The 14,444-nt window shown below is 42.5% G+C and overlaps 1 protein-coding gene across 1 annotated transcript in view; it reads right to left on the minus strand.

Moving 5' to 3' along the window:
* LOC128653786 (ABC-type organic anion transporter ABCA8) overlaps positions 1-14,444 on the minus strand; it is a 405,751-nt gene that overhangs the window by 102,608 nt on the left and 288,699 nt on the right. Inside the window, exon 28 of the mRNA XM_053707294.1 lies at positions 11,304-11,395. Coding sequence (XP_053563269.1) covers positions 11,304-11,395 — 92 coding nt within the window. The remainder of the gene's footprint in view (positions 1-11,303; positions 11,396-14,444) is intronic.

Raw genomic sequence — 14,444 nt, forward strand, 5'->3', positions numbered from 1 at the left:
CAATCGGAATTCGAGGGACGCCATCTTGGATGACGTCCCTTAAAGGAACCGTCATTCGTCGGGAGACAACGGAAGAAGAGGATGGATCCGCGTCGCCTGCTTCAAGATGGACCCGCTCCGCACCGGATGGAAGAAGATTGAAGATGACGCTTGGAGAAGATGTTTGCCGGTCCGGATGTCCTCTTCTTGCCGGATAGGAGGAAGACTTTGGAGCCTCTTCTGGACCTCTTCAGCACCGGATGATGGATCGCCAACCCCCGCTTGGGTTGGATGAAGATGTTGGAGCCAGGACGGATCGGTGAACCTGGTATGGTGAAGACAAGGTAGGAAGATCTTCAGGGGCTTAGTGTTAGGTTTATTTAAGGGGGGTTTGGGTTAGATTAGGGGTATGTGGGTGGTGGGTTGTAATGTTGGGGGGGGGTATGGTATGTTTTTTTTTACAGGCAAAAGAGCTGAAATTCTTGGGGCATGCCCCGCAAAGGGCCCTGTTCAGGGCTGGTAAGGTAAAAGAGCTTGTAACTTTTTTAATTTAGAATAGGGTAGGGAATTTTTTATTTTGGGGGGCTTTGTTATTTTATTAGGGGGCTTAGAGTAGGTGTAATTAGTTTAAAATTGTTGTAATATTTTTCTTATGTTTGTAAATATTTTATTATTTTTTGTAACTTAGTTCTTTTTTATTTTTTGTACTTTAGCTAGTTTATTTAATTGTATTTATTTGTAGCAATTGTGTTTAATTAATTTATTGATAGTGTAGTGTTAGGTTAATTGTAGGTAATTGTAGGTAGTTTATTTAATTAATTTATTGATAGGGTAGTGTTAGGTTTAATTATATCTTAGGTTAGGATTTATTTTACAGGTAAATTTGTTATTATTTTAACTAGGTAGCTATTAAATAGTTCTTAACTATTTAATAGCTATTGTACCTGGTTAAAATAAATACCAAGTTGCCTGTAAAATAAATATTAATCCTAAAATAGCTATAATATAATTATAATTTATATTGTAGCTATATTAGGATTTATTTTACAGGTAAGTATTTAGCTTTAAATAGGAATTATTTATTTAATAAGAGTTAATTTATTTCGTTAGATGTAAATTATATTTAAGTTAGGGGGGTGTTAGTGTTAGGGTTAGACTTAGCTTTAGGGGTTAATCAATTTATTAGAATAGCGGTGAGCTCCGGTCGTCAGATTAGGGGTTAATAATTTAAGTTAGGTGTCGGCGATGTTAGGGAGGGCAGATTAGGGGTTAATACTATTTATGATAGGGTTAGTGAGGCGGATTAGGGGTTAATAACTTTATTATAGTAGCGCTCAGGTCCGGTCGGCAGATTAGGGGTTAATAAGTGTAGGCAGGTGTCGGCGACGTTGAGGGGGGCAGATTAGGGGTTAATAAATATAATATAGGGGTCGGCGGTGTTAGGGGTAGCAGATTAGGGGTACATAAGGATAACGTAGGTGGCGGCGCTTTGCGGTCGGAAGATTAGGGGTTAATTATTTTAAGTAGCTGGCGGCGACGTTGTGGGGGGCAGGTTAGGGGTTAATAAATGTAATACAGGGGTCGGCGGGGTTAGGGGCAGCAGATTAGGGGTACATAAGTATAACGTAGGTGGCGGTCGGCAGATTAGGGGTTAAAAATTTAAATCGAGTGGCGGCGATGTGGGGGGAGCTCGGTTTAGGGGTACATAGGTAGTTTATGGGTGTTAGTGTACTTTAGGGTACAGTAGTTAAGAGCTTTATGAACCGGCGTTAGCCAGAAAGCTCTTAACTCCTGCTATTTTCAGGCGGCTGGAATTTTGTCGTTAGAGCTCTAACGCTCACTTCAGAAACGACTCTAAATACCGGCGTTAGAAAGATCCCATTGAAAAGATAGGATACGCAAATGGCGTAGGGGGATCTGCGGTATGGAAAAGTCGCGGCTGAAAAGTGAGCGTTAGACCCTTTAATCACTGACTCCAAATACCGGCGGTAGCCTAAAACCAGCGTTAGGAGCCTCTAACGCTGGTTTTGACGGCTACCGCCGAACTCCAAATCTAGGCCTAAGTCTCTCTGAAGCTGACTGCTTGGAGATTAAACACTTAGTCTTGCCCAGACAAGGTTTTTCTGTGAAAGTTATTAAGTCTACAATTCAGGCTCGTAAGCCTGTTACCCGCAAGATTTATTATAAGGTATGGTGTAAATACCTTTTTTGGGGCAGATCTAGGGGTTTTTCTTGGACTCAGTTGAGAATTCCCTGTAATCTGTCCTTTCTTCAGGAGGGCCTGGAGAAGGGTTTATCAGTCAGTACCCTAAGGGGTCAGATTTCGGCTCTGTCGATTCTTCTGCAGAAGCGTCTGGCAATTTTGCCAGATGTTCAATCTTTTGTACAGGCATTGGTTAGAATCAGGCCTGTGTTTAGGTCAATTGCTCTTCCTTGGAGTCTTAATCTGGTTCTTAAATTTCTACGGCAGGCTCGATTTGAGCCTATGCATTCTGTTGATATCAATTTATTGTCCTGGAAGGTTTTGTTTCTCCTGGCAATTTCCTCTGGCCGTAGAGTTTTCTGAGCTTTCGGCTCTACAGTGTGATTCTCCTTATTTTATGCTTCATGCAGAAAAAGCGGTTCTCCGTACTGAATTAGGATTTCTACCTAAGGTGGTCTCTGCACGCAATATTAACCAAGAAATTGTTGTTCCTTCATTTTGTCCTAATCCTTCCTCTAAGAAGGAGCGGTTTTTGCACAGTCTGGATGTTGTGAGTGCTTTAAGATTATATTTACAGGCTATCAAAGATTTTCATCAATCTTCTGCTCTTTTTGTTGTCTTTTCTGGCAAACGGAGAGGTCAGAAGGCCACTTCTTATACTCTCTCCTGGTTGAGTAGTGTTATTCGATTAACTTATGACACAGCTGGACAGCAGCCTCTAGAGAAAATTACGGCTCACTCCACTAGGACTGTTGCTTCTGCTTGGGCCTTTAAGAATGATGCTTCTATGGAACAGATTTGCAAGGCGGCCACTTGGTCATCATTGCATACTTTTTCCAATTGTTCCAAATTTTATGTTTTTGCCTCAGCGGAAGGCTCCGTTTGGGAGGAAAGTTCTTCAAGCAGTGGTTCCTTCTATTTAGGTTTGCCTGTCTTGTGTAAACCTCCCTTCCATTCTGTTGACTCTAGCTTTAGTATTGGTTCCCACTAGTAATTGAATGGATTTGTGGACTCTCCATGGCATTGGAAAGAAAACATAATTTATACTTACCTGATAAATTATTTTCTTTCCTGGCATGGAGAGTCCACGACCCACACTTATTTTTAAGACAGATTGTTGTTATTTTTCTAAACCTCAAGCACCTCTATACCCTTTGTGTCCTTCTCTTTCCATAATTCCTCATCTGAATGACTGGGGAATGTGGATAGTGGGAGGAACCTTGAAGCTTTGCTGGGGTGTTCTTTGCCTTCACCTGGTGGCCAGGAGTTGAATTCCCACTAGTAATTGAATGGATTTGTGGGCTCTCCATGCCAGGAAAGAAAATAATTTATCAGGTAAGTATAAATTGTGTTTTAGTAATTTTTGTGTATTTTAATTTGGCTTAGGGTAGGGGGTATAGATGATAGTTTATTACTTTGTGTTGTGGGGGCTGGCAGTTTAGGGGTTAATAGTTTTATTTAGTTTTTGCGATGTGGGAGATGGCGGTTTAGGGGATAATAGTGTGTTTAGGTACTTTGCGATGTGGGGGGGAATGTCGGCTTTGGGGTTTTTAGTTTATTTAGGTATTTTATGATGTGGGGGGGATGTCCGTTTAGGGGTAAACAGTATTATTTATTGTAATGTGGGGGGATGGCGGTTTAGAAGTCAATAGTTTATTTAGGTATTTTGCGATGTGGGGGGAATGTTGGTTTTGAGGTTAATAGTTTATTCAGGTATTTTGTGATGTGGAGGGATGTCGGTTTAGGGGTTAATACTTTTATTTAGTGTTTGTGATGTGGGCGGATGGCAGATTAGAGGTTATTAGGCTAGGGGCTTATAGTATTTTTTTCTCCTTTGACTTCCATGGGGAATGCAAAAATGCGAGGTCCTTTGTGTGAGTAGGGTGTTTGATTTTTTTACACTTTTTTGTCTCTATTGATTTTTTATGGGGGTATACATGCATGCGCACATGAAAACTCCGCTTAGGATTTTTGCGTTTTTCGAGTTACCGCTAGCACAAAATGAGTTGTTTTTTTCAACTTGTAATGTCAGCGGAACATGACAAGCGCAAAAACCTAACGTTAGTGATGTTTTCGCTAACACAAAAAAACTTTTTACCTCAGCACTTGTAATCTAGCCCATAGCACAACTAGCGCTCCAGAAATTAACCAGAAATAGAGAATATATCTCTGATTAATTTCCAAAAGTGCCCCAAATGCTCTCAAAATAGAAGTCATTATAGTTTTTTATTCAAAAAAAATTAGCTTTTTTTTAAAATATAAAATAGCTGCACTAGGCAGTTTGGGGCTTTAAAGTTGGTGGGAGTGGGGTGTTAAAAAAAACGGCACTGAAAAGAGCCTTTACATTGAGGTCTATGGGGAACTGTGTGTTCCCATAGACCGCAATCTAAATATATATGCTTATATACTTATATATTTATGTGTTAATATGTGTTTATACACATATTAACATATATATATGTATATATGCATATATAAATATATTTAAGAACATGCTGCCATCTCTGACAAAATCATAACGAGGCTCCATTGCGATTTACTTGTAATACCAGTGCACATTATCAAAGTGGAGTGCTAATATCGCTTGCACACAAGTGATATTAAGTGCACCACTTGCAATCTAGCCTAAAGTGCATATATATTAAACATTAACATAAAATACATTTGGGGAAAATTAGTCCCATGTTCCCATATTTCTTGTGCAGACTAGACATGTGCACATCGGAAAAACAAAATGTATGCTTACCTGATAAATTTGTTTCTTTCTTGACACGGTGAGTCCACGGATCATCATCAATTACTGTTAGGAATATCACTCCTGGCCAACAGGAGGAGGCAAAGAACACCACAGCAAAGCTGTTAAGTATCACTTCCCTTCCCACAACCCCCAGTCATTCGACCGAAGGAAAAGGAGAGAAAGGAAGCAACACAAGGCGCAGAGGTGCCTGAGGTTTATATAACATAAAACTGTCTGAAAAATACAGGGAGGACCGTGGACTCACCGTGCCAAGAAATAAAAAAATGTATCAGGTAATCATAAATTTTGTTTTCTTTCTAATGACACAGTGAGTCCACGGATCATCATCAATTACTGTTGGGAATCAATACCCAAGCTAGAGGACACAGATGATAAGGGAGGGACAAGACAAGTAACCTAAACAGAAGGCACCACTGCTTGAAGAACCTTTCTCCCAAAAGAAGCCATAGCCGAGGCAAAAGTATCAAATTTATAAAATTTTGAAAAAGTATGTAGAGAGGACCAAGTTGCAGCCTTGCAAATCTGTTCCACAGAAGCTTTATTTTTGAATGCCCAGGAAGAAGAAACAGCCCTTGTGGAATGAGCCATGATTCTTTAAGGAGGCTGCTGTCCAGCAGTTTCATAGGCAAAGCAAATTATACTCTTCAAATAAAGCGAAAGAGAAACAGCCGTAGCTTTCTGACCCTTGCGTTTCCCAGAAAAACAGACAAATAGACAAACAAAGCAGAAGAGTGGCGAAAGTCCTTAGTCTCCTGCAAATAGAATTTCAACGCATGCACCAGATCTAGGTTGTGCAACAAACGCTCCTTATGAGAAGAAGGATTAGGACACAAGGAAGGAACAACAATTTCCTGATTAATATTCCTATCCAAAACAACTTTATGAAGGAAACCTAACTTAGTACGAAGAACCACCTTATCAGAATGAAAGATAAGGTAAGGGGAATCACAATGCAACGCCGAGAGTTCAGAGACTCTCCAAGCAGAACAAATGGCAACAAGAAACAAAACCTTCCAAGATAACATCTTAATATTTAAAGAATGCATAGGCTCAAACGGAGCCTTTGAAGAACTTTAAGAACAAGGTTAAGACTCCAGGGCGGAGTAACAGGTTTAAACACAGGCCTGATTCTGAACAAGGCCTGACAGAAAGATTGCACGTCTGGCATATCCGCCAGATGCTTATGTAACAAAATAGATAAAGCAGGAAATTGACCCTTCAGAGTACTTGCTGACAAACCCTTCTCCAGACTTTCCTAGAGAGAAGACAAAATCCTAGGAATCCTGACTCTACTCCACGAGTAGCCTCTGGATTCACACCAATACAGATATTTACGACATATTTTATGGTAAATCTTCCTAGTCACAGGCTTAAGAGCCTGGATCAATTTCTCAATGACCGATTCCGAGAACCCACGTTGAGATAAAACTAAGCGTTCAATCTCTAAGCAGTCAGCTTCAGAGAAGTGAGATTTGGATGAAGGAAGGGACCCTGAAGTAAAAGGTCCTTCCTCAGAGGTAGTCATCAAGGTGGAAGAGATGACATTTCCACAAGGTCTGCATAGCAGATACTGCAAGGCCATGCTGGTGCAATGAGTATCACTGACACCCTCTTCTACTTGATCTGAGCAATAACTCATGGAAGGAGAGTGAATGGAGGAAAAGGTATGCTAGACTGAAATTCCAAGGGACCGCCAGAGCTCCTATCAGGACGGCCTGTGGGTCCCTTGACCTCAACTCATACCTCGGCAGCTTGGCATTCTGCCGGGATGCCATGAGATCCAGCTCCAGCTGCCCCCATTTGAGGGTCAAGCTGGAAAACACCTCCGAATGGAGTTCCCAATCCCCCGGGTGAAAGTTCTGTCTGCTCAGAAAATCTGCTTCCCAATTGTCCACTCCTGGAATGTGGATCACAGATAGACAGCAGTTGTGGGTCTCCGCCCACTGAATAATTCTGGCCACCTCTTTCATGGCCAAGGAACTCAGAGTTCCTCCCTGGTGGTTGATGTAAGCCACCGATGTTTTGTTGTCCGACTGGAACCTGACAAACCAGGCTGAAGGTAACTGAGGCCAGGCCAGTAGAGCATTGAAGATTGCTCTCAACTCTAGGATGTTTATGGGAAGAACTGACTCCTCTCGAGTCCATAGGCCCTGAGCCTTCAATGAGCCCCAGGCTGCTCCTCAACCCAGCAGGCTGGCATCTGTGGTTACAATTACCCAAGAAGGTCTGTGAAAGCATGTTCCCTAGGAGAGGTGTTCCTGTGACAATCGCCACGGAAGAGATTCTCTTGTCGTCTGATCCAGATCTATTCGTGGAGACAGATTCACATAATCCCTGTTCCATTGCCTGAGCATGCATAACTGCAGAGGTCTGAGATGGAACTGAGAGAACAGAATGATGTCCATCGAAGCCACCATCAGACCAATTACCTCCATGCATTGACCCACTGACAGCCAAGGAGAGGACTGAACAGCAAGGCAAGAGTTGAAGATCTTTGCTTTTCTGACCTCTGTCAGAAATATCTTCATTGATAGGGAGTCTATTATGGTCCCAAGAACACTACCCTCGTAGTTGGAACAAAGGAACTTTTTCCCAGATTCAACCTTTCATCCTTGGGAGCGAAGAAAAGACAACAAGATCTCTGTATAAGAGTTTGCTTGTTGAAAAGACGGTGCCTGAACCAGAATGTCATCCGGATAAGGCGCCACTACAATGCCCCGAGACTGGATTACTGCCAACAAAGCCCCCAGGACCTTTGAAAAAAATCTGGGAGCTGTGGCAAGGCTGAATGGCAGAGCCACAAACTGAAAGTGTTTGTTTAGAAAAGCGAACCTCAGAAACTTGTGATGATCCTTTTGAATGAGAACATGAAGGTACGCATCCTTCAGTTCTATGGTCGTCATGAACTGACCCTCTTGGACCAAGGGAAGAATGGAATGTATAGTTTTCATCTTGAAGGATGGTACGCTGAGAAACTTGTTTAGACATTTTAGATATAAAATTGGCCTGAAGGTCCCCTCTTTTATGGGAACCACGAACAAATTGGAGTAGAATCCCAGACCCTGTTCCTGGGTTGAACTGGAACTATTACTCCCAGGGTGGAAAGATCCTGGACACAATGTAAGAACACCTCTCTTTTTATCTGGTCTACAGATAATCTTGAGAGGAGGAACCTGCCTCTGGGAGGAACCCTGGGATACGATGTCCACTGTCCAGGGATCCGGAACATCCCAAACCCAGGCTTGAGTGAATTGAGAAAATCTGCCCCTACAAGATCTGGTCCCGAATTGGGGGCAAGCCCTTCATGCTGACTTTGAATCATTTGCAGATTTCTTATATTGCTTCCCCTTGTTCCAAGACTGATTGGGCTTCCAGGAAGACTTGGACTGTTCCTGCTTACCTTTAAAGTTTCGAAAGGAACGAAAATTACTCTGATGCCCTTTCTGTTTATTTCTCTTATCCTGAGGGAGGAAATGTCCTTTTTCTCCTGTAATATCAGAAATAATTTCAGCCAAGCCCGGCCCAAACAAGGTCTTACCCTTGTAGGGGATCGCCAAAAGATTGGACTTAGATGAAACATCCGCAGACCAGGATTTCAACCATAAGGCTCTGCGAGCTAGTACAGCAAAACCAGATATTTTTGCTCCCAACTTAATAACTTGTAAGGACGCATCCGTGATAAAGGAATTGGCCAACTTAAGACTCTTAAACCTATCTTGAATCTCCTCAAGAGGAGTTTCTGTCTGAATCGAATCAGACAATGCATCAAACCAGTAGGCTGCCGCACTAGTGACAGTGGCAATACGCAGGCTGCCATTGCAGACCCTGGTGAACATACATTTTCTTTAGCAATGCCTCCAACTTCTTATCCATAGGATCCTTAAAGGAACAGCTATCCTCTATGGGGATAGTGGTTCTCTTAGCCAAAGTGGAAATCGCCCCTTCCACATTGGGGACCATTTGCCAAGACTCCTTAATAGAGTCAGCTATTGGAAACATTTTCTTGAAAATTGGAGATGGAGAAAAGGAAATTCCAGGTCTCTCCCACTCCCGTGCAATATCTCTGTAGCACGGTCTGGTACAGGGGATACCTCCATTGCAGAGGGAACATCAAAGTACTTGTTCAGTTTACCAGACTTCTTAAGATTGACTACAACAGTCATATCAGAGTCATCCAATGTAGCCAAAACCTCCTTAAGTAACAGCCGGAGGTCTTCCAGTTTAAATCTGAAGGATACCACTTCAGCGTCAGAAGAAGGAATTATACTGTCTGAATCTGAGATTTCACCCTCAGACGCTACCGAAGTATCTTCCTCCTCAGACTTCAGAGAGGAAGCACCTTGAGTACCCACCACAGGATCAGAAACCTTGCTCACTCATTCTTTAAACTTCCTCTTGCGCTTTCCCTGCAGCATGGGAAAAGCCGATAGCACAACAGATACCGCAGAGGATACCTGGGCAGCAATATCTTGCAAAGTAACTCCAGTTGGAGCATGAGAGGAAACACAGGGCACTGCATGTGGAGACGAAAAGGATTGGGACACTTGTGGAGAAAGCTGCAGCATATAAGGCACAGAAGACAATTGAACAGGCATCCGCGTTAGCTAATGATGGGGGTACTGGGGGTTCCACCTGAGCATCAAAACATAGGCTACAAATAACATCTTGCAAGGCCTCCTGGTCCATCTTAACGCACAAAAAGGCCAAAAGAAAAGAAAACAACAATAAAAAGACTTTATTTTCTTTTAAAATAATTTCAGCAAAAAAACGTTACTGTTCCTTTAAATAAAATTAGCCAAAAAAACAGAATGGAGCAGCAACCAACCCCAGGCAACCTCTACACCTCAGCTATCTTGCTCAGGTGCCGACCTGTCCTGCTAACTGCCACCCAAACAATTAGAAGACAATCCGCCTTTAAAAAGAATCCATGATATCAAAAGTGCTTGACACTGCGACAATAGCGTAAGACTTCCTGTATAGCAGAGTCGCCGCTATTACATGCGCATAACACTCTGTAGTTCCAGGAAGTGAAAATTACATGAAATACACTGCTGCCTCAGAATGGAACCGCTTTGTGATCAGGGGCGTTCCCGGCGACCGCAAAGGCCAAGTAAAATGTCTTTTACATCGTCATGCACAAACGAACCCCCCAATAAAGTAGACTAAATCCGAAACTGTCTCCAAGCAGTGTACACCGGATCAAAAGATAAAACCTGAGCCACTAATGCCATAAACTCCTCTCATATACAGTACCTGCTAGCTGCCCTGATTAACTCTATATAAAGAGTCAATGCAAAATAAACGTCCCTGCAGCCTTTAGACTGTATAAGTGCCAGATTTTTCCCTCAATAAAAAATAAAAATATAATTGGCACTTAACTTACTGTTCATCTGTCCAGCAGCAGGACAGCTCACCTAGTTTGGGAGGTGCGATCCCTCACATGGACCTGTGGACAAAAGAAAGACTGAGTAAGCTTACTCAGGCTATCTGCATAGGGCAGCAAAACTGTTTGGGAAAACGCAGAGGGTATTGTACCCCACAAGTTCCCAATTGCTTAAAAGCCACCACTGCCCTACTGAAGAGACTGATGTGGGCTAAGGCTAGACCCCAGGGAAGATCAGAGCAAACCAACTCTACTTCAAAATAACAAAATGTTGATTGTAGATCAGACACCGAAATTTCACCTCCTCCTTGCACCACAGGCAAAGAGAATGACTGGGGGTTGTGGGAAGGGAAGTGATACTTAACAGCTTTGCTGTGGTGTTCTTTGCCTCCTCCTGCTGGCCAGGAGTGATATTCCCAACAGTAATTGATGATGATCTGTGGACTTACCGTGTCATTAGAAAGAAAATTAGTTTTGGTTCATTTCGGGCCAATTCGGATTTTTTCAAATTTCGGTTTGGATCGATTTGAATTCGGATACATTTGAATGTATTTGTTTCTGATTCATTCGGATTCAAATGCATTCCGATTTATTCAGATTGATTCGTTTCGGATCGATTCGTAAATTCGGAGGTTTGGTATGTGTTATATTGATTCAGATGGTTCCAAGTTACACAAACAGAATTATTTCACTGTTCTATCTCACTAAATCTCACTAAATGTAATTGTTATAGTGAATTGTGATTAGTCCATGACCATTCGAATGTAACAAATGCATCGAAACTAATTTGGATTTATTTGTTACAAATGCATTTGGATTAGTTTAGTTTTGTTGGTAGGGTAATTCGGAAATTTGATTCGATCCGAATCTCCGAATTTTGTGAAGTCGTACGAATTTCAATTTGGAATGAAACGAATCGCACATGTCTAGTGCAGACCAGTCAATACATAATTAACAGTTATCTGTGAAGATTTACAGACCTGAAAATTGGATCTTTTTTCAAACTTCTCATCCCAAATTTCCATTCCAGGAAAAGGAATATTGCAATATACATAAAAATATGTAGGTATGGCTAGAATAGAAAACATTTGAATTAACATTGCTGTAACATATTGTCAATATTAAATATAAAGTTGTACCATTTTTTACTGATTAAACTAGACACAGAAATATTACATATCCTGTGGTTATGTTTCACAAGATCTAATTTTTTTTATATGTCCTTTCTAAAAGATCATTTGAAAAAAACTTGATAGTGATTTTTTTTTATCTTCCCATGTGAGCTAGACTCAATCTCAAATCTGAGAATTCTAAAAGATTATTATATGTTTTAGTCTGGCTTGTACAAGTACACCCTGTCCTTTTTAAAATAATTGTTGCACTTAAATACAAGAGAATAGCACATTTTCTGGGGTTAGTGTTATTTTTTTTACTTTTTTTGGGGGGGGGGGTTTAGATTAATGCTTTTTTTTAATGGCCAGCAAAATATATGATTGACCTTTTAAGGACAATGTCCATACAGAGAGAGAGAGAGAGAGAGAGAGATAGAAGAGAGAGAGAGAGAGAGAGAGAGAGAGAGAGAGAGAAAGAGAGAGAGAGAGAGAGAGAGAGAGAGAGAGAGAGAGAGAGAGAGAGAGAGAAAAACTTGATACTGAAACTGATACTTTTCTTCTGACAGGAAGAGTCCACAGCTGCATTCATTACTTTTGGGAATTCAGAACCTGGCCACCAGGAGGAGGCAAAGACACCCCAGCCAAAGGCTTAAATACCTCCCGCACTTCCCTCATCCCCCAGTCATTCTGCCAAGGGAACAAGGAATAGTAGGAGAAATATCAGGGTGAAAAAGGTGCCAGAAGAAGAAACTAAACTAAGGTCGCCTCATCGATAAAACATGGGCGGGAAACTGTGAACTCTTCCGTCAGAAGAAAAGAAAATAATCAGGTAAGCATTATTTATGTTTTTCTTCTTAAACGCTGCATTCATTACTTTTGGGAAAACAATACCCAAGCTATAGAGGACACTGAATGCAAACAAAGGGCAGGTACAGAAGGCGGTCCCTTCAAAAGGCACCACAGCCTGAAATTACCCACAAAAACAGTATAAAAAGAAACAAGGTAACTGCCCATCAGTTAAACAACCGGCAAAGCCGTGCTGGAGACCACTCAAAATCTATAGATTCTTCTGAGCACAAAGCCTCTGAGCAGCCAAGTCCTGCAGGCTCCAATCACACAAACTACCCGAAGTAAGTACCTCCCCCTACCCCAAAGAAGAAAACGGAGTACCTGAAGAAGATCCAAAGGATCATCAGACTAGGGAAGAAAACCCCAAGACAGGCGAAACAAAGGTTTTAACAAGACAACCACCCAGGAGAAGAACACTCTAGAAAGACAATCCTCTCCCCCAGAGTTACACTCCCAACCAAGAAAGCAATTACGAGGAAGAACAAAATCCACCCTCAGATCCTCTGAAGCCACACCATATGACTGATGGTTTGCCAATGAACCACAAGCTTCCCAGAACCCTAGTTCAGCAGATACAACAGCTAAAACTAATCACATACAGGTAGGAAACCTATATCAGGACCGAAGGTAACCCGGAGCCAACTGACAGGATGGAGGAACTACCTATCCCAGCAGCACAAAAGGGCTCTCAGTGAGACACAAAATCACTACAAACAGCCTTCCGAGCTCTAGCTCCAGCTCCAGCTCCAGGGCAGCAAATCTGACCCTAAGCCATCATGGGACCCCATCCCACAGAGAGTGCTGGATATCGATGACAACTCCCGACCAGGACGAATCCGGACCCCAAAAAGGCATCCAACCCCAGCAGTGAAATGTAACCAGCGGAGGAAGGAACACCCAAGAACCCCCCACCAGAGAGGATAACAGGGCCAACAGAAGTACACGGTCAGACCCCACTCTGAGAAACGGACGCAAAATGGGCTGGCAACATCTGCATCAAGAGAGAACAGAGGGCCCAAGAGGAACAGACCCCTGACCATTACTAGCATCAGGCATGCTACCACGACTGCCAAACAGCTTACGAGCACATCTTCCAGATGCAATAGCTGCAGCTGATTGCAAACTGCAAACTTTCCGCTTGCTAGGCAGCTAGGCAAACCATCTGGCCACAACAGGTGGCCCATAATAAATATGACCGCAACATGCACGGGTCCAGAACCCTTGCACATTTTCCTTCGCTAAAGAAGGAGCACTCTCAAAAAAGGGAGATAGGGCATTGAGCCATAACGATACCCTAGTACCAGAACCAGCCTCCATAGCCTCTAGCATGCAAGGGAGGAGGAAAAATCCTTGACCAAGAAGATAAAACCTACAGGGTCTCCATGGAAACCATAAGACTTCCAAAATCCTCCCCAAGAGGACAAACGTCAAGGGGAACACTTTCCCAGCCATAGACAGGGCGAAGAGGCTTAAAGAGAAACGGTAAGCAATACCATTGAGCAATAACTCAACAACCATTACCACCAGCTCGGTTGAGACAAACAACCTCGACTCAAAGTGCAAAAGTTGCCACTGGCGACAACTGAAAAATGCATCCGAAAAGCATCAAACTAACTTCCAGGCAGAAACCAAAGCTCCCCAGAGAGAAAAGCCAACCCCATGAAGGTACAAGTGGACCTTCTAAACCCTAAGGTTCAAAACTTAACCACTCCAGACTGAATCGAATGATCCGGGTCCAAAACTCAGTCAAGAGACATGGCCCTGAGCAAGACTCCTGAAAACCGGGGCAGGCCATATGACCTGAGGAAACCCCAGGTTACCTTCTACAGAGAAGAGCACTCTAGGTAGTGTATTTGCAAGAACTCAGACCAAGAGCATAGATAAATATCTAGACAGGTCTAAGAGATGACAACCCACACCCATAGGTGGAGCTGAACCCTGGACCCTCTGCAACCCCAGAGAATAAGAGCTCCTAGAGATTCAAGTGCAATACTCCAAGAAAAAGTATCTTTTTATTGCAATTTGTAATACAAAGAGAAGAGACAATCAGCCACAGCTGTATTAAAACTCTCCAGGGGCCCGAAAGTCACCAAGGACAGGGTTCCATATAATGGAGAAAACCCAACCAAAGCTCTATTTGAACTTGCAACCTTAGCCATG

Source organism: Bombina bombina, chromosome 1, assembly GCF_027579735.1.
Source record: "Bombina bombina isolate aBomBom1 chromosome 1, aBomBom1.pri, whole genome shotgun sequence".
Taxonomy (NCBI): Eukaryota; Metazoa; Chordata; class Amphibia; order Anura; family Bombinatoridae; genus Bombina; species Bombina bombina.